This window comes from Ambystoma mexicanum, chromosome 2q, assembly GCF_040938575.1.
Source record: "Ambystoma mexicanum isolate Mex_15411 chromosome 2q, UKY_AmexF1_1, whole genome shotgun sequence".
NCBI classification, from domain to species: domain Eukaryota; kingdom Metazoa; phylum Chordata; class Amphibia; order Caudata; family Ambystomatidae; genus Ambystoma; species Ambystoma mexicanum.
The window spans coordinates 362,010,749-362,031,952 of record NC_090924.1 but is presented as its reverse complement, the minus strand read 5'-3'; the positions used below and the strand labels follow the sequence as shown (position 1 = coordinate 362,031,952).

Genomic DNA, 21,204 nt, shown 5'->3' with positions numbered 1-21,204 from the left:
CATACACCCGGACCAAACGGGGTATGTCCCCCGCAGGAGTATATACGACAACCTTAGAAGACTTCACCACGTCATAGAGCAGACAGAGGGAAGCTCTCAAGAGATGGCAATAGTCTCACTGGATGCGGTGAAAGCCTTTGACTCGGTCAAGTGGACCTGACTACTGGCTGTTTTAAAGCAATATGGTATCGGGCCAGTATACCTGAAGTGGGTTCAATTACTATACAGCAAATCATTAGCCCGAGTCAGAACGGGAGCAACCATATCAGAACAGTGGCAACTGGGCAGAGGTATTAGACAAGGATGCCCGTGGTACCCGCTGCTTTTTATTTTAGCATTGGAACCCTTAGCGGTGTACTTGAGGCACTAATACTGAGAAGTAGGAATCAAAACTAAAGGTGGCCAACATTTGATATCGATTTACGTGGATGATATGCTGTTATATCTGAAATATCCAGAGGAGAACCTTCAGTACATGTTGGAGGTTATGGAGCGGTATGCAATGCTGTCTGGCAAAACAGTTAACCCAAAAAAGTTGAGCGTATTCCCCCTAGGCAGATATGTTGGAATGACACAACAAGAACTGCCAGTATTACAGATAAAATGGGAAACCAAGACGCTCAGATATCTGGGAGTCGACATATATCACAGTGTTGAAGCTGAACACAAGCACAATACAATGCCGAGAAGGCAGTGGCCCTCATTACGACCCAGGCGGTAAGGGGTTTACGCCAGCGTAAACAGCGCCGACCCTTACCGCCTGAGTACGAGGTCCCTTTGCGCCATGGTGAGTTTAACGCCTGCTTTTTGCAGGCGTTAAAATCCATGGTGCTAAGGGACCTTGATGTTAATTACGCCACCGTAATTTACGGTGGCGTAATTAACGCCTTCCCCACTCCCATTATGCCCTATGGGGCAAAAATGGGAATGGGGAAGGGCAAAATGGGGATTGGGGATTTACCGCCCCGCCAAGGTCGGAATGGGGCGGTAAGTCCGCAACCACCATGGCGGAATTGCACCCTTAGCGCCATGGACCATGGTGCTAATAGCACCATGGTCCTCCGCCAAGGTCGTAATGAGGGCCAGTATCTAAAATAGAAAGTAGTGTTACTTTCTGGGCTAAGCTACCTCTGACCATGATGGGGAGAGTGGCGCTGCTAAAGATGGTTGTACTACCCAGACTGTTACACTGCTTTGTGAGCATACCATATATGATACCCAAACGATTCTTCGTCAAAGTACATAGCATATGCAGAGGGTTCATATGGCATAACTCCAGGAATAGAGTAGTGTTATGGAAGTTTCAGAACCTTATGAACAAGGGGGCATTAGATTGCCCAATTCCGAAGTATACTACGTGGCTAGTCAACTCCAATAGTTGTTATCCGAAGATCCTACACCTGAATCTAAATTACTGAGGGCTTAATGTACCCCTTATTTTTTGAGTGAATGGATGTGATTGTCAGATTTGCAATGGGGAGGAGGGACAAGATTGCTAGGCCTAGGTGGGAAGATGTGGCGCAGAGCCTGCCAGATGATGGGGAATCCGTTCCTGTGCTCCACACAGATACCGCTGGTGGCACTGAAAGGTGTGGATGGGCAAACGAGGAGGAGCATAAGGAAGCATTGGGAACCGGAAGGTTTAGCAACATTGGGGGATGTGTGGCAAGATGGGAAGGCGATGGAGTTTGATATATTGGAAGAAAATACAGGATTGCATCGGGAACAATATATCACATGTGCCAGGCTGGTGAAGATGATAAAAGGCACGTGGCCCGAGGCAGTGCTGACCCAACAGCCCGAGGCGGTCATAGAAACCTTTTATGATGTGTCGGAAGGGGGCCATGAGGTCCACCGGATATACAAGCTGCTGATGTCTAAGGTGGGGAGAGAGGTGATCCAGACGAGACGGGATTGGGAGGAGGAGGTGGGAGAAACAATGGGAAATGGGCTGTGGGTCAGGGTACAGGGATACCACAAAAAAGTATCAAGGAATGTGAGGTTGCAACAGATTCAATTATATGTCACCCACAGGGCATACATGACCCCCTAAGAAGATAGCCAAGTTTAAAAAGACTGGAACACAGGTATGTTCAAAATGTGATGAGGAGAACGCAGGGATGGTACACTTGTTCTGGGCATGCCCCGAAATAAGGAGATTCTGGAGGGAGGCGGCCCACCTCTTGGCCGGAAAGGAGATAAACCTGGACATGAACTTATTATGGGCCTGCATGTTGGGGGGGTTCCCCAGGCCGCGCAAACTCAAAAATGTGAGCAAACTAAAAGACCTGGCATATATACTGGCTAAACATAGGATAGCAATGGGTTGGAAAGCAAGTAGGAGACCGAGTGCCGAGGCTTGGTGGCAGGATCTCCAGAAATGGGCGAATGTCGAAACAACGGTGTGGAATGAGGCAGCGAATAGAGGTGGGGAGGAAGAAGCAGACAAGTTGAGTGCCTGGAAACAATTAGTTGTGACACTGTCCGGATTAGACCGAGTATGCACAGGGAAGATAGCCCTTTAGGAGATGAGGAAGGAGGAAGGGATGGAGGGAGGCTGTAGTGTGTGGTGGGCCCAGAGAGGGAGGTGGCGGAGGAGGGGGGGGAGAAAATACAACTTGGAACTGTACATGAAAATTGACATGTGTACTTGCTGCTGAACTGTATGGTTAACAAGTTGAAATTAATAAAAATTGTTTAAAAAAAAAAAGAAATCAAGGGCAAGGGAAGACCCCTTTAACTGGTAGAACTTAGTTGGTTAGTTTTACACTTTGGAACTTTATATTGGAACTTTGACAAGGAGCTGCAGGTGATTGGCTAAAAGACATTTTCCCATTCATGTTGTATTGAGTTTAGTGTGTGATGGTCAGTTTAGGAATTTGGACACAGGACAGAGATCTTTTTGTTGTGGACATTCTGACACAGACGTTCCTTAGTTTTGTTGAGGCAGGGAAACCTGTCCTAGAGTTAGCGATAGGTAGGATTTCCACAACCCTCTCTTTATTTTATCAATACATTTTTTTAACAATCACCATAATGCCAGTGCATGCGTCTTACTCTTGATCTCTTACAATACTTAATACATGGGATTGCCCCCACAGCAAAGGTAAATATGAAACAAAGGTGTATATTTATTGGGTAATCAATGGTACAATGGCACATATGAAGGGCTTATTTGTGAAGAATAGGAAAAGACTAGGTTAACCTGCCGATGACATGCACCATCATCTTCTGTGTTTGTCTTAATGGCCCATCAAGTTGAATCCTGCCACGTGGTGTGACCTAGTCAAAAGGTAGTTGTATTCAATCCAGCTGCTCACAGTGAGCCACAGAGCTAAGCCTTCCTTTTCAGGTACTACATGGAACATAGTTGAACACACACTTTCAAGTAACCTGTTAGCCTTGGGGTTGGCAGAGTGTGTGATGCTTAGGATCATGCTCCACAGGATTGCGGAAACAACAAAAGCATGGAAGTGGGTTGGGAAAGAACAGACAAGTTAAAAGAATGCTACAATGAACAACAGGTAAATTGTCAAAAATGATGGCCACCTTCACAAAGATCATAACAGAATTGGCTCATTGTGAATACCCTCAGCTTTCCTTCATATGCATATCATGCAATGCAGAGGCTGGAAATAAATCCATGTCCCAAAACCACCACCACCCCAGCTTCACAGACTTATGCATTTAGTCAATCCATGCCATTCAGTTACAGTAACTTTACAGTCTCAACCTCACCTTCCAAACGTCCTGGCAACTGAATACAGAGAATCTAGGTGTCAACCACCTTGCCCTTTCAGATGTATCAAAGTGGTGTATGAAATGTAGGCCTCAACCAAACATGTCAGTCCAGGTGTAGTATATTTTGACAAAGAGATCTGTCTCTACCAGCCTCTGCCTCAAAAGCCTGCTATTTTATACATGTTTGGATGAAGAATGTACTGTATAATATGGTATACATTGTGAGAAACCTGAAGGCACCCTCACGACCACTCCCTAGGGATCTTCTGCTCATCTGGGCAGCAAAGGGCCATCGCGTTTAGATCCTGACCCTGGGGGCGGACAAGTGAGGGAGGATTACCTAGGTGGAGAGTCCTTGGGGATTGGTGAGAGGGTCCCGGATGGCAAGACATGATATCCCCCTTCCGTAATACTAACTTAACCTTGCTTCCCTCAACCTTCATGGTCTACATCCATGCATGCCCTATTTTTCCCTGTTAGTACCCACCAAGTACTGAAAAGAGGAAGACGCAACTAGGAGTGATGCACATTTCCGATTACAAACACCACTCCAGTACTGGGACGAAGAGGGGTATGAAGGCAGCCAATACTGAAGGTCAGGCATGTCCCATTGATTGGGTTCATTATGGTCAGGCAAGACAAGCCAGCGACTCACACCTGAGGCCCCTTAATAGGGCTCCAGTATGTAAAGGAAGGAGACCCAAGCAAGCAAGAGGGGGAGAACCGCTGTGGTGGAACGAGACCAGGAGGTCTGAAAGTCAGCAATGATCCCGAAAGACCTGCAGGACCCGGAGTGAGCGGCTCCCATGGTGGTTGCAGGACCAGGGCAGCAGAAGCTGCTAAACAGCTGAGAAGCAGAAGGGGTGCAGCCCGCATCCATTTAGGACGCCAGCGTGTGCAGAGAAGCGCCTGGCGAGTAAGCGGAGCACAGGCGGTCTGCTTCCCGGCTACATAGAAGGTGAGCGGGAGCAGCAGGAACCGCCGCTGTGGAGACGTCAAAAGCCAGTGAGTGTCAGAAGACACAGGAAGACTGGAACGCTCCCAGGGGACAGTAGGCAAGTAACGGTCAAAGAACCTAAATGAATATGAACTATATTGAATTGCAGACTGAATGGAAATTGCGGTTTGAATGAAACCATGTTATATTGAATACCAAACAGAATGGAAAGTGCTATTTGAATAAGATCACGGCATATTGAATACCAAACGAAAATTTGAAGTTAAACCAACATATTGAAAGTCAGACTGTATGTAAGCACAGTGTGAACAGAATTGTGATCTATTGAACTTGGGGAAGGGAACCTCAAGGCCTGGCAGAATATTGTTGAGGCAAGCAACTATTGGAACTGTGTTAAACCTGGGATAGGGAACCCAAGAAGTCCTTTAAGCTAAGCACAGCTGAGACTTTACTTTTGAACACTATTTAGTTGATTAAGAAGAACCCCACTCAATGTTTATTTCTAGATGTGAGGGCAAGCATAGGTTTTGACACAGACAAACTTTGGATTTACAGACACAGGCTTACCTTAGTTTTCTTTAGGCAGGAGAAATCCCTACCTTAGTTATAGGGCAGGTTATGCCTTACACCATCCTGATATTGAAATAAACCATTCTGTGAAACTTGGGCTATGTTGCCTGTGTCATTTCTCTTGATACCATGCATGTCTCACAACATACATACATACATGGACTCGGACTCCAGCTCACAACTGGCCTTTCCCTCCCTGTTGGGCTACAATCGAGGTCCCCTCAGTCTTGTCCATCCCAAAAATGCTACCTTTACAATACAAGGAAATGCTGGACCCAAATTGGAATGCTGCTAGTCAAATCCTGAAAATGGACGCTCTCTCTGCTCCAGGTTTGAACATAGTACTTGATATTCTACTTGGGCTAGAGATATAATTTCATCTGTGAAAAACAAAACCAGTTGAGAACTGTGAATCTTAATAGATTAAAATATTTGCAAATGTTTACTGCACCCAAGAGCAGGAGGCTTTGCTCATGCCATTGTCTTTGTAACAGAAAATGAAGGCGCAGCAGAAGTTGCAGCAACAGCAGCTGGAGCAACAGCTTGAGGAAAAGCTCCTGCTTCTTCAGCAGCAAGTGCCACCATCAGCGGGACATACACTTAACAGCAGCTTGGGCTTTGAAATACTCTATTCCATAGATGGGGCTACGCAGACATCAACTATGGGGCCTTCCCGGGTCAACGAGAGCAGCGACCAACGAAGAGATCGAGCGTCCAATGGCAACCATGATTCTACTTCACTAGCTGTGGACTCTGGAGCTTCTGGAGGTACATATGTGGGCACACTTGGTAGTATGTTTGTATTCTTGAAAGTGGAGCAGTACATGTTTGCATGGGTACGTGTACACATGTGTGTATTGGAGAGGAATAATAGCTTTGAACTTGCATAACACGGAAATGGTGTGTTGCATTGGAGGGACAGTGGACACTACGGTTATTGATTGAGGTGAAAACATCCAGCAAGAGAGCTTTCTCTTTTTTAATCTTAAGTCCACTCTCCCAAGAGTGCTCTTGAGCTGTCTGACTCCTTCCTTGCTGTTCTATGACTCCTTCCTCTTTACATTTCTGTGAATATGGGTATGAGCCCACCTTGTTTAAAATTGTGAGTGTTCTTCCCTGACTCTACCCGCCACAGAATTGCTATGAGTGCTTCGTTACAGTATCCACCCTTATAGTGCTGTGAGCTCTTCCATGATGTCAAACACTTCACTGTACTCTGAGATCTTCACTTAAGTTGCTCTCTGCGGATGCCTCCCTGTGTATAGTGGTTCAGACTGATATATGACCTCTCCCTGGAAGGTTGTGAGCATTTCCACAGCACTACCCTCTCCAGAGCACTGTTGGGTACTGCTAGGTCTATATCCTCACCAGATTTCTGGTGAGGATATAATTGCACCCTCACCTGAGTGTTTTGTTTACTAGTTTATGACTCCACAAACCCTTCCTTAGAGTTGGGTGGGCTCTCACCCTTTCCTGGGTGCAGTATGTTTCATTCCCACCACAGTAAAATGACAGGGCCTCTGTCTCTTCTTTCTTGCCCCCTCCTCCTAGTGCAGTGTGATCATTTGTACCACATCGGAAAAAGTGTGGGATCCATATATCCTTCTCCAGAGTACTATGGGACAGCATCTCATACTGATTATGTTCCATAAATATTGTCCCCATAGGGATTCTGTGGAAACCTCCTCTGCCCACATCATGAAATGCAGGTTGATATGTTGCTGCTCATCCTTCATTGTAAAAGCGCTCTTTAATCTGATCTGGACAACTACTTCAAACATTTGAAAAAATCTTTTGGGGGGTGGAGTTTGTTTTGTCCAAGACAATCGCAGTTCCAATACTTTTCTGAAAATCTTCACTTTGTAATAGTTTCTTCAAGAAACCTTAACACGACCAGGAACAAAGTTAGAAGCTCCTTATTTGAAGACCACAATAAGGCCCAGACAAGCTGAATTCCTTCTAATAACCGTCAGTTCACCAAAATGCTGGGGGTAGCAAAAATGACATCATACAACAATGACATCCACGAAAGTGATAGTGCATTACCTTTGCCTCTTATAACATCAAAGGAAGTGACAACACATGACATATTCCTCTAATGTTTTCACAGAAAGTGAGGTGGTCTATATAAATAAAACTTAAATTGGTTTCATATTAATAAAATCTCCAACAGTTACTAAAGAGACCAAAAGATTATTTTGGTTAGGAAAAACGTTTAACTTGGAGGATGCCTTGATATGCCAGGAGGAGATATGATGTAACATGCTGCACCCAGAAACAACATATGCCGGGGGCACTCCCTTAACATGCCAATACAGACGTTTTTAGTTGCCTCCTTTTTATAGCTGTTCTAACCTCAGATGCTGGGTATAGTCATTAAATGGTAAAAACAGCTTCATATTCCAGAGTGCTGTCTTACTGCATCTATTGTGGGCTTCTGAATGTACATACTTCAATATTCTGCCTGTTCTAGGCTCACTTGCCAGGTCTAGTGGTATAAAGTTGCAACCTTACAGATTCAAGTCCTGGCATCATATGCCAACTGCAGCCTCAGATTACTCCCAAATGTCATCATCATCATCATCAAAAGTATAATATACTTCTAGGGTTGCTATATGTAAGGTGCAGCATCCCATATGCAGGTGCCAACACATATGCTAGAATGGGCGCCATATGAAATGTGCTGCCATCACATTCCAAGCACATCCACACATTCCAGAGTAATGCATTTGAATCTCATTTAATGCCTCATGTGCATGGTATAATCCCCATATCCAATATGTAGTCATGCATGAACAGTTGATGCCATTATATGACCAATCGCAGATTTAATTTCACCAGTAATGCCATCCAATGCCAATGAACATGTACAGTATAGCCACTTTAGGTAATGCATCTCATGTCTTCAGTTGCTACCATCATATGCGATGTTCAGAATTTAGCTAGACGGCAGAGCCTGACCAAGAATTCTAGCAAATACCATCAAAAAGTATAGTGTTTAGATGATGTCATGATGTCCCCTTAGTAGGACATTGGTGGACCACGCAAACCAAAAACTTACTGGCATGGTTGTTCTGGTGGCCTCGGATGAGGAAACATGCAACTATGTATATTCCTGTGTGCAGTAGCACTAGGAGCTTTCGAAGTGTCATATGGAATTACCAATAAACGATCTCAGACCCAAATAATCAGACCAACTAAAAGAATATGGCAAAATACTACTTTTTTATCAGTTCAAATAAAGTAGGTAAACCTGGTGAATAAACAATCTCATCTACATTTCAATTACACAAAGGCTTTATACCTGGATGTACATCAGCTATGACGTCATCCTACGTGGCAAACAGTAAAAACCTATCGAAAGGAGGGATTGGTTAAGGGAACATATATACCTACACTTTGTTTAGTTTTAGAATTAGCTGCGCTCTATCCAGTAGGCATGCCTTGAACTACCTCCACTACGTATAAAACAGATTCATAGCAGAATAACAGCAGCAGATGGGCTTCTGCAACATTGTATGGTTCATCGCTACATAGGCCCTTATGATTGATTGGCATTCTCTCCCAACCTTGCACATTTGGCGCATTAACAGCACATAAGCAAAACGAAACCCAGGTGCGGGGAACAATGTCAAACCACTGCCCACTTGGCCAATTAGCCTACCATCTCTCATCAGTAAGGCCCTAAGCCAAGTCTTCTTCTCTGTAGTTGACCTTTCTGACTGCGCTCTTAAGGGAGTGTAGGTACATTGCTATCTTTGTCTGGGGCTTAAGGAATAGGCCTTCTTTTCCAGTCTTGCACCACGTGTGAGGAGACCACGATTTTGTCGATTCTGAACTTTTATTGTGAGGAGAACACGATTTTGTCCAGTCTGACCTTTTATTTAATGCTATTTAATTCAATTGTACTGGGTGCTATTACTCCTCTTGCCCTCTGGAGACTTGGTTGCTCCATCTTGCATATGCTTTCTGCATCTTTGATCAGTACTTGGCATCTGCAAATGTTTTCTCCTTTACTTAATCTAAGAGAAATATGTTGTGCGTATGTAGCTTATCCTCTTTGACTCCTCTTGTGCCTTGCATTTACCTCTTGATGTGGCATCCTTGATCCCAAGCCAAACAGGTATTCTTTGTTCTTCACACAAAGCTGTTTTCCAGCACCTGTCGGCTCCTGCAGCCTCTATCTCTCCTTCAAGCTTCTTAGCTTACTATTAGACGAAACCGATGTCCATCTTTTCAACATGGCCGCTTTATTCGCGTTATATTTTCTACTGCAGCAAGCTTCTATATTTCTCATCTATCTTGTCTTTCTGAATATATACATCTTCTAATTTTCTTCTCACTTTTCTTCTTAGTGTATATGATTTCTTTGTATTTGCGTGAATGTTTATTTTGTTGCTTGAGTTACATCCTCATTAAACCCCCCCACCCCTATCATCTGATCCGACCATTTACTTGTCCCTTTCACCATTCGTTCACCCGCCCCCCTCCACATACCCGAACCAGAACCTCCAAATCTATGCAAATGCTGGAAGAAACTAAAAATTCTTTCCGACCTTGCCCACACGCTCTGTCTCACCCCTTACCTCCACACGCAATGTACCCTTAACCCCCAACGCCTTTGACACATGGCTCAATACCTCATTAATCCCGCTCACACCCACCTGCCAATCATCCACTCGCCATGGCCCTTTTCGAAGATGGTTTACACATGAACTGAAGACTGCAAAACAACTATACAAATCCCTCAAACGCAAATGGCGGAAAGATAAAACCACCATGAGCAGATCCACCTTACCCCGGCACCATTGCCACTACAAAGCTGAAATCCAGAAAGCAAAAAAAGCCCATTACATCTCTCGAATCCTCAACAGTGGAAACCCCAGCAAAGAACTCAAGAAAATCATCTTTGAATTCACCAAACCATCATGTACCACCACCCAATCAACCCCTTCTCAATCACTCTGCGACTCACTCTCTCTCCACTTCTACACCACTGCTCTCGAAAGAACAAACTCCCTAATCAACAAACTGGCCTTCCTGCACCCACCGCACATTCCACCCACCCCACCCGCCAATCCTCCGCCTGCAACTACCACCCACCTGACTTTCGACTCGTTCACACCAATATCAACTGACCAATTTACCAAACTTCTCTCCGCCCGGGAACCATCCAGCTCCCCGCTAGGCCCCTGCCCAGCATCAACCCTCAAAGAAATATTTGCATCTACCTGCGCAGGAGAATACACAAGAACCATCATAAGCGATTCCCTCTCCTCTGGAATTTTCCCTGACGTGTTCAAAATTGCTCATGTCAAACCCCTCCTAAAAAAAACGGGCCTCGACCCTCTCGACCCCAAAAACTACTGCCCCATCTCAAACACCAGGTTCCTTGCTAAACTCATCGATCGAACCGCGTACTCCCAACTAAACGCCTTTGTCGAAGCCAACAATCTCCTAGACCCTGCTCAATCAGGTTTCAGACCCCGACACAGAACCGAAACCACCCTGACCTCAATCTGGGATGACCTTAAAAACACAGCAGACTCTGCGGGATGCGATGCACTTATCCTTCTTGACCTATCCGCCGCCTTTGACACAATCAACCACTCTATCCTCCTCGACCGCCTCCACTCCCTAGGAATCCGTGGGAACGCTCTCAAGTGGATAGCATCCTTCTTTAACAATAGGAAACAAATAACCCTCCTCTCCTCCTTTGTCTCCGCCGCCTGACCAGTCAATACCATAGTTCCACAAGGAGCGTGCCTATCAGCCCTCCTGTTCAACCTCTACATGTCCACCCTCCCACGAATAATCCGCTTGCACAATATCCTGTGCTACAACTACGCTGACGACACCCAACTAATCCTAAAACTCATTAACTCAAAACCCAGCTGCCAGCCCAATCTCGCTCCCTGCCTACTTGACATTGATCACTGGATGACTACAAACCACCTCCCTTTAAACCCCACCAAAACTGAAATCATGGTGTGTGGCAACACTGATCTTCTTCCTCACCCTCTACCCTGGCCATCATCCATGGGCATTCCCTCGACAACCTCAACTTCAGTAAAAAACCTTGGATGCACTCTCGACTCAGACCTAACCCTCTCGCACCAAGTCAACAACGTCTCTAAGTCCTGCCACTACCACCTCAAAATTCTTAGGCACATTTTTCCATACCTCTCCTTTCCCAACAGACTCACCACGGTCCAATCAATTGTAATGTCAAGATTGGACTATGCTAACTCCCTCTACCTCGGAGTCCATGCGTACCACCTGACTAAGCTACAAAGAGCACAAAATGCTGCGGCCAAACTGCTACTAGCACTTGGCCCAAGAGATCACATCTTCACAGCTCTCAAAACTCTGCACTGGCTCCCGGTTGGACGAAGGGTGACCATCAAAACCTTATGCATCTCGCACCGAGCAATGCACAAAACCGGACCTCAATATCTTCAGGACAAACTAAGACCCAACCATCCACCACGCACTCTAAGATCAAGCTCTGCCCACCTCCTAGTGATACCAGAAACCAACTCAGTTAGATTAGGTAGATCATCTTTCTCAGCCCTGGCCCCCACTCTGTGGAACTCACTTCCACCCCACATCCGACTCACCCAAGACCCAGTGGCGTAACACAAAATGTGGGGGCCCCCCTGTGAGCCATGCTGAGGGGGGCCCCCCAACTCAGCAACAAATCAAGGGTCGCGCCACACTCTGTGCCGGCCTAGATTATCACACTTGCGCAATACGCACAAACGTGCTGCTGAAGGGATATTGTTGTTATTGTTATTTTGCATTTATATAGCGCCTTATATACCATTGGTATGGTCTGAAGGCGCTGGTAGGTTGAACGCCCTTGGGAACCGAAGTTCATATTAGTAGAGAGAGTAGAGAGAGTCAAAAGGTGCGTGTGAGCACCGGGTATGTGTACAGTTCGTGCGGTATCTGTGTGATAGCTGCTTTCTAGCGGTAGGTGTGATGGTTGAGGTCAGGAGTATGTGTTAGTTCTGGCGGGATTTATCCAGATCGGATGTGGCTGCGTTACGCCTGAGGAGAACGCCTGGCTGGGGGGTGTATAACCAGCAGTGATTACTTAGAATGATGTGGAGTGAGCAGCGAATGTTGATATGAGAACAGTTATACCGAATGGTGTCATAGTATCTCTGTGTTCTAGTTGAGTGGTGATGTAAGGAGAGAGTAAGCATGTTGGTGAGATATGATGGGTTACATGCCCTTTCAGACACTTCTAAATTCACAGAGAGGCTATTGGGCACGCTTCTAAAAATTCACAGATAGGCTATTGGGTACACGTCTATATTCAACTTTTCACGGAGAGGCTATTGGGCACACTTCTTAATTCACAGAGAGGCTATTGGGCACACTTCTAAATTTGCAGAGCAGCCGTTGGGCACACTTCCAGAATCACAGCCGGGCTATTGGTACACTTCTAAGTTCAGCTTCTAAATGCACACTTCTAGAATCACAGGAGGCTATTGGGCGCACTTCCATGTTCCGTTTCCACATAGAAGTTATTAGGCACATTTCTGAATTCACTGGGAGGCTATTGGGCACACTTCTAAGTTCAACATTCAAAGAGAGGTAGTTGGGCACAATTCTAAAATTCTAAGAGAGGCTATTGGACACACTTCTAGGTTCAACTTTTCACAGCGAGGCTATTGGGCATACTTCTTAATTCATAGAGAGGTTATTGGGCACACTTCTAAATTCTCTCTACGTACTCATCCCCTCTATGTACTCGACCCCTCTACGTATTCATCCCTCTACGCACTCATTTGCTCCCCGCACTCATCCGCTTTAAGGACTCGTGCTTTACACACATTCAACAGCAGTATCCTGTTCCATGTATTCATCTCTACACATCTGTTCTATGCCTTCATCCGTTCTGTACATTCATTCTCACTGTACACTTATCTACCCATCCGCTATATTCACTCAATTAGCTCATCCGCTCTATCCGCTTATCAGGTCTATACATTCCTCTGTTCTATCCACTCATCTGCTCTATCCACTCATCTACTCTATCCACTCATCCACTCTATCCACTCATCCGCCATATATACTCATCCGCCATATACACTCATCCGTTGTATATACTCATTCGCCATATACACACTCATCCCCTCTGGACACACATCATCTCTACACACTCATCCCCTCTATGCACTCATCCCCTCTACACACTCATCCCCTCTACACACTCCTCCCTCTACACACTCATTCCTCTACACACTGATCCCTCTACACACTCATCCCTTCTACGCACTCATCCCCTCTAGGCACACATCATCTCTACACACTCATCCCCTCTACACACTCATCCCCTCTACACACTCATCCCCTCTACACACTCATCCCCTCTACACACTCATACCTTCTACACACTCATACCTCTACACACTCATCCCCTCTACACACTCATCCCCTCTACACACTCATCCCCTCTACACACTCATCCCCTCTACACACTCATCCCCTCTACTCACTCATTCCTCTACACACTCATTCCTCTACACACTCATTCCTCTACACACTCATTCCTCTACACACTCCTCTCTTCTACACACTCATCCCCTCTACACATTCATCGCCTCTATACGCTCATCCCCTCTACACATTCATCGCCTCTATACATTCATCACCTCTACACACTCATACCGTCTACGCACTCATCCCCTCTACACACTCATCCCGTCTACGCACTCGTCACGTCTACGCACTCGTCCCCTCTACGCACTCGTCCCCTCTACGCACTCGTCCCCTCTGCGCACTCGTCCCCTCTGCGCACTCGTCCCCTCTGCGCACTCGTCCCCTCTACGCACTCGTCCTCTCTGCGCACTCATCCTTTCTGCGCACTCATCTCCTTTATGCATTCATCCAATTTTACACATTCATATCTTCTGCGCACTTGTCCCTCTAGGCACTCATCTGCTCTCTGCACTCATCCACTTTAGGCACTTATGCTTTACATGCATTAACAGCGTTATGCTGTTCCATATATTCATCTCTACACTCCTCTGTTCTATACCCACAACCGTTCTGTACACTCATCCTCACTGTACACTTATCCATTCATCAGCTCTATACACTCATCTGCTGTACACACTCATCCGCTCTGTACGTTCGCAAGGTCTGTACATTCTTCTGCTCTAGTGATCTACACACTCTCCGCACTTCCATATTCATCCGTTATCAGTATTCATGTGCTCTACATACCCATCTGCTTCACGTATTCATCTGTTCTACACACGTATCCGCTGTACGCTCATCCGTTCCGAATGTTCATCTGTTTTACGCTGTTCTTCCTCTCATGCATTCTTCCACTTAGCGCATTCCTTTGTCCTACCTGATTTATCCATTCTAACTAATTCATCTGCGCGATTCCTTTCATTCGTTTTGCATGCATTCTGTTCATTTCAGGAGTTTAAATCACCTTTACTGTTTCCGTATGTTTTACTCTAATAATCCTTTCGCTGTTTTGCTCTACTTTTAATTAGTTTCATTCTGTTTTCCCTTCTAGTTTATATAAGGGGTTGTTAGCTGTTGGTTTCTCGAATCAGGTGGTTTGACGGATTGGTGTCCTTGAGTTGCTGTTGGTCTGTTTGGGTTATTTTGGAACGGGTTGGTTTTAGGGGAAGAGCCAGGTTTGCAGGAGTTTGCGGAAAGACATTAAATCCTCAGTTAGGCAGATGTGGGGTGGGAGAGAGTTCCATAGCGTGGGGGCCAAGGCTGAGAATGACGATCCGCCTAACCTGATTGAGTTTGTCTTCGGTATGACTAGGAGACCGGCTGAGCTTGATCTTAGGGTGCGTGGGGGGGTGGTAGGGTTTTAGCTTGTCTTGAAGATATTGAGGTCTGGTTTTATGCAGTGCTCGATGGGAGATGCACAAGGTTTTGAAGGTCACTCTTCGGGCTACTGGAAGCCAGTGTAGCGTCTTAAGAGCTGGGGAGATGTGGTCCCTTGGGCCGAGCGCAAGTAGCAATTTGGCTGCCGCGTTTTGTGCTCTTTGGAGTTTATTCAGTTGGTACGCGTGAACTCCGAGGTATAGAGGGTTTGCGTAGTCCAGTCTTGATATAACTATTGATTGGACCGCAGAGAGTCTGTTGGGAAAGGAGAGATATGAAAAGATGCGCCTAAGGGTTTTAAGATGGTAGTGGCAGGACTTTGAGACATTGTTGACTTGGCGCGAGAGTGTTAGGTCAGAGTCTAGGGTGCATCCAAGATTTTTCACTGGTTGGAGGGGGTCGGTGAGTTGCCCATGGTGGATGGCCAGGGTAGTGGGTGCGGAAGGAGTTCGGAATTGCCACATACCATGATTCTGTCTTGGAGGGGTTTAACAGGAGGTGGCTTTGGGTCATCCAGAGGTCTACGTCGACGAGGCAGGAGGTTAGGTCAGGTCGGGAATTGGGTTTTGAGTCCAGGAGTTTTAGAATTAGTTGAGTGTCATCGGCGTAGTTGTAGCACAGGATGTTGTGTGATCGAATTATTGGTGGGAGGGTTATCAAGTAGAGATTGACCAGGAGGGCAGATAGGCATGCTCCTTGTGGGACTCCCGTGTCAACTGGTCGGGCTTGGGAGGTATAGGTGGAGGGTATCGTTGTTTGGTACCGATCTTTGAGGATTGAGGCTATCCATTTAAGAGCGGTTCCACGAATTCCTAGGGAGTGGAGGCTGTCTAGGAGGATAAATTGTGTCAAAGGCGGCGGATAGGTCAAGAAGGATTAGTGCTGCGCATCCCGCAGAGTCGGCAGTCATTTTAAGGTCATCCCAAATAGAGGTTAGGGTGGTTTCAGTTCCGTGACAGGCTCTGAAACCTGATTGAGCGGTGTCTAGGAGATTGTTGGCTTCGACAAAGGCATTTAGTTGGGAGTAGGCAGTTCGGTCAATGAGTTTGGCAAGGAATCTGGTGTTTGAGATAGGGCGGTAGTTTTTGGGCTCAAGAGGGAGGAGCAAAGGTTAGACGTGAACCGTTTTGAATGTGTCAGGAAAGATCCCAGAGGAAAGGGAGGTATTTATGATGGATCTTGCATGTTCTCCTGCGCTGGTGGAAGCGAAAATTTCTTTGAGGATTGTGGCTGGGCAAGGGTCTAGCGGTGAGCCAGATGGTTTGCGGGCAGGTAGGAGTTTGCAAAATTGTTCTGATGATATTGGACTAAAGGATTCGAAGGTTGGTTGCATATTGGTCGCAGCTGGTGGGCCGGCTGGTATTGGGGGGGGGATTGCTTGGGGGATGTGAGAGGGCCAGTTTGGTGGCTAGGGTATTTGTTCTTTCGAGAGCTATGGTGTAAAAGTGGAGGGAGAGTGAGTCGCACAGTGATTGTGAGGGGTTCAGGATGGTTGTGTTGCAAGTTGGAATTGGTGAATTCGGAGATGATTTTGTGGAGTTCTTTGCTTGGGTTTTTGCAGTTTAGGATTCGGGAGTTGTAGTGGGCTTTTTTTGCTTTCCGGATTTCGGCCTTGTACTGATAGAGGTGTCGGGACAAGGTGGTCCTGTTCTCCTGGGTTTTGTCTTTCTGCCATTTGCGTTCTAGGTATTTATATAATTGTTTAGTGATCTTCAACTCAGGAGTGAAGCATCTGGGGAAGATGTCACGGCGGGTTGATGGTTTGCAGGAGGGTGTGAGCCGCATCAGAGGTGCGTTGAGCCATGCGTCGAAGGCGTCGGGGTTAGTTGTTTGTTGAGTTGGCAGGTAGGTGGTGGAGACTGGAGGAGTGCGTCGACTAGGTCTGGGACGATTATTAGTTTTTTCCAGGATTTGCGTAGATACGGGGGTTCAGATTCGAGTACGGGAAGTGGGTCAGGTGAGTGAATGGCGAATGGGAGAATGAAGTGATCTGACCAGAGGATAGGGGTGGGGGGCTTTAAATTAACCAGGGAGTTGGAGCTAAAGATGGCATCAAGAGTGTGTCCTTTATAGTGAGTCGGCCGTTTATGAGGGGTTGGAGGTTAATTGCGTCCAAACCGTCAACCAGAGAGTGTGTCATAGGGTTGGTGGGGATGTCGAGCCATATGTTGAAGTCTCCAAGAAGGGTGAGGTTGGGATGGTTTAGTTGAAGGGTGGCAATATAGTCACAGAGGTTGTTTGCAAATTGTCTATCGTAGCCAAGGGGCCTGTAAATTATTAGGAAGGTGTGTGAGAGCGACGGGGAGAGGGATAGTCTAACGAGGAGAGTTTCGCAAGAGGGAATGGAAGGTTGGTTGTCGATGATTGAGGCGTGGAAGAGGGACTTGAAGACGAATGCTATTCCTCCTCCTCTGGATGGACGGTTCAGTGGGATGAGGGAGTAGTCAGGCGGGAAGGCTTCCTTAGCGATCGGGGCGAAGTCGTCTGAGAACCATGTTTCGGTGATAAAGACCAGGTCTGGTTTGTCTGAGGCGAGGAGGTCAAAGATGCAGTCTCTGTTTTTCGCTACGGATCGGGCATTAAATAGGATGCAGTTTACAACCGCCGGCGATGTTGATCTTGGGGCTGGAGCGGAGGGTGGTGACGGCGGAGGGAGTGGAGACTGGGGAGGGAGAGAGGTAGGGGGGGTGATGCTCGATGGGAATAGTGGGCGAGCAGATAGATTGGCGGGCTTCGGGCGGGATTGAGTAGCTGTGTGTGTTAGGATGATCGAGTTTGGTTCGGGGGATTTGAAGGTGGGGTGTGGGGGGTAAGAAGTTTCAGTTGCAGTTGATGAGAAATCGAGGGAGAGGGGTTTTAGGAAGGGTGAAGCCACGGGGGAAGGAGGTGATTGTCAGAGTGAGGTGATGGGTCGAGACAGGGGAGGTGAGGAGTGCTGAGAGATTGAGGGGGACCATGTACGTTTCCTCTTTAGTTTCTTTGTGGCGATTGGAGTATGAGAGAGGGCAGGTGGAATGGAGGGAGAGAGGGATGCAGCCTCGGTTCTTGCTAGGGCTAGGCGTGCAGTTTTTAGGGAGGGGAAAGGGTGTGATCGACGGGGGAAGGTGGCGGGGGTTTGTGGGCAAGGCGGGGGGTTGATGATTGCAGGGCGCAGGGTTTCTGTTGTGGTAGTGAGGGGAGCAGGCATGGTTAACATTGGCTGGTTTGTGGAGGGGCTCGGGGGAGGAGTGGTTTTAGGGTGGTTGGCTCGCCATCGAGCCCCTCTGGCTTGGTGTTTGGAGAGGAGAATGGTAGGGAATGCAAAGGGGGGTGGAATGGTTTGGGCAGTGGGGGACGGGCGGGAAGGCAGAAAGGGGGGAGGGTGTGGTCCACGGTGGTCGTTTCCGACAGATTCTGGTGGAGTGGGTGTACTCATGCTTGGATATGCCACACACTGCACTAGGTACCAAATATAATATACAGCACACTTTCTGAGAAAAATTTGCTAAAAAGCCACAGTGTTTGCAATTGTTTTGTAGGGTAGCACCAATCCAATAGGTACAAGTCACCAACAGTGCACATGAACATTGATGCTTTGCTATTAAAAATGCCATGCCACAATGAAAACATGTCCCACTGGCGGCACAATGTAGACCAGTGTAGACACGTAATCACAATATAGTAAAGCTTGCCAGGCCACATTTAGACATATCTAGACTGGTTGCACCAAAATGCCAGTCGAAGCAATAACCCTCATCAAGAACAGAACACAAATTCAAGTCTGTGTCTCTGTGGCCTCTAACAACACGGCCAAACTCTTTAAAATCTGAAAGGAACTGGTCAATCCTTTTGCGGTCCTTACCTCTCCTGTTCCCTCCCAGGCCCTCTGTATGGCTATGTCATATCACTTCTCTGCCAAAACTCAGGACATCCTGTCCTCCATCTCCTCTTCCTCTCCCTCTTTCTCTCTCGGCCCCCCTTTGGCCATCTCTACCACTCTTCCTCCTTTCTCCTCTTTCTCTCTGACAACACCTGACAAGTTTTCTACACAAGTCCGATCTATGAAAGTGTAATCCAAACAGGTGCTCTCCTGCTCCACCAGAACCGTCAAGAACCATATTGACAACCTCGCTCCAGCCGTGACCGATTTCTGTAATCACCCTTTCCCCACTGGAACGTTCCCCTCTCCCGTTAAGCACTCCCTTATGCACCCACTCCTCAAGAAGCCGTCTGCCAATTCTGCCTGCCGGGCAAACTATCGCCCAATCTCCATCACCCCTTTCCTGGGCAAACTGTTGGAAAAGTTGCCCATCTCCCAGCTTACTCTCCACACTGAATCTGTTGGTTGTCTCCATGACCATCAGTCTGGCTTCAGAGCTGCCAGAGGCACAGAAACTGCTGTCCTGAACACATGTGATGATCGGCTTTCTAACCTTGATTCCAGCATTCCTTCTGTCCTCATCCTCCTTGATCTTACCTCTGCTTTCGACATGGTCAATCATGCCATTCTGATCAATCCTGATCAATCGACTCCATGAGAACCTGGGCATCACGGATCAGGCCCTTGAGTGGCTGACCTCCTTCCTCTTGGACTGCCCCTCCCAGGTCCAACGTGGTCCCTTTCTCTCTGCTCCATCCTCTCACTCTGGTTTTTCAACCTCTATGTGGCCCCTTTGGCCCACCTGATCTCTACATTCTCTTTAACTTTCAGTTTTATGCGGATGACACTCTGCTTTCCTTCAGGCTCCCCTCAGACTCCTCTCCTCTCTCGCTCATTCCCCACTGTCTATCTGCGATTCAGGATTGGTGTGCCTCGAACGATCTCTGCCTTAATGTCAGTAAGATGGAGATCCTTCTCATTTGGACTCCTGCCCCTGCTTTCCCTCTCTCACTCTGGCCGCACGCCTTGGGCCCTCTTCCTTCACCTTCCTGTGAGGCAAACAACCCTGGTGTCATCTTTGACTCCACTCTCTCTTTCTCTCCTCACATCTCGGATGTCGCCAAGAAGTCCCACTACCAGCTGCTCCTCCTCAAAAGGACTCTTCCCTTTCTCACTTTCCCCCAGAAGCTCACTGTCTCCAGAGCCCTGGTTCTCTCTAGGCTGGACTACTGCAACAGCCTCTTTCTCAATATGCCTTGCTCTACTCTCCAGCCTCTGCAACTAATCCATAACAGGACTGAGAGACTTATCCTTGGCCTCAAGCCCAGGGATCGTATCTCTCCAGCCCTGAAATCTCTCCACTGGCTCCCAGTTGCTGCAAGTATCAGGTTCAAGACCCTTTGCATTGTCCACAAGGCTTTGTGGGCCCGGGGCCCGCACTACATCCAATGCTCTCTTCCAAAATATCATCCCTTCTCGAGCCCTTCGCTCAGCTGCCTTCAACTCTCTAAGGGTTAGACACTTCTCCAGACAGAGATTGGGGGTAGATCTCTCTCCTCTGCAGGTGCCTCCCTCTGGTATAGCCTCCCTGCCGCTCTCAAACTTGAGCCGGACCACCTGAAGTTCCGGAAGCAGCTCAAAACTTTCCTCTTCTCCCCTGCTTTCTCTCTCTCCCTCCCCTGCTGGCCTACCTGACCTACCTGACCACTGTACCGACTGGTTGCTTGGCTACCCTCAGAATCTAACTGAGTCCAGACTCTTTCTTGATCAGTCACCCTTGCACTGCCTCTGGGCCTACCATGCACTTAGGGGCTGTAACTGTAACCCTACAGTCCCTTGTTCTCCTTGCACTACCCAGAGCCATGCTGCCCTAGCTGCACTTACTCAGAGCATTGCTGCCCTGTTTTAGCCTCCCCTCTCCCTTCCCTCCCTTTTCCCCTGCACTTCTCGTTCTTGCACTTGCACGATCTGAATGACACAAGACCTAATAAGATTGTTTGTCTTGTCCTCCCTCTATCTTCCCTCCCTTGTTTTGTCACGCCTAGAAACACTTGTGTGCTGGCGCGTTATAAATGACTTATATCATATCAGTTGATCACAGATGCCCAAAAAATATACAGTGCCGCAGTAAGAAATGGCTAGACTGGCAGCACCCAAATGGCAGTCTAGCCAGGTAATTCACTTAGCAGGGCAGCTCTATCAGAAA

The 21,204-nt window shown here is 47.2% G+C and overlaps 1 protein-coding gene across 1 annotated transcript in view; it reads left to right on the top strand.

Annotated features, from left to right (window-relative positions):
* The window catches only part of ERN2 (endoplasmic reticulum to nucleus signaling 2), a 1,116,259-nt gene that overhangs the window by 724,513 nt on the left and 370,542 nt on the right, over positions 1-21,204 (top strand). Inside the window, exon 13 of the mRNA XM_069647392.1 lies at positions 5,764-6,037. Within this exon, the coding sequence (XP_069503493.1) occupies positions 5,764-6,037 (274 nt within the window). The remainder of the gene's footprint in view (positions 1-5,763; positions 6,038-21,204) is intronic.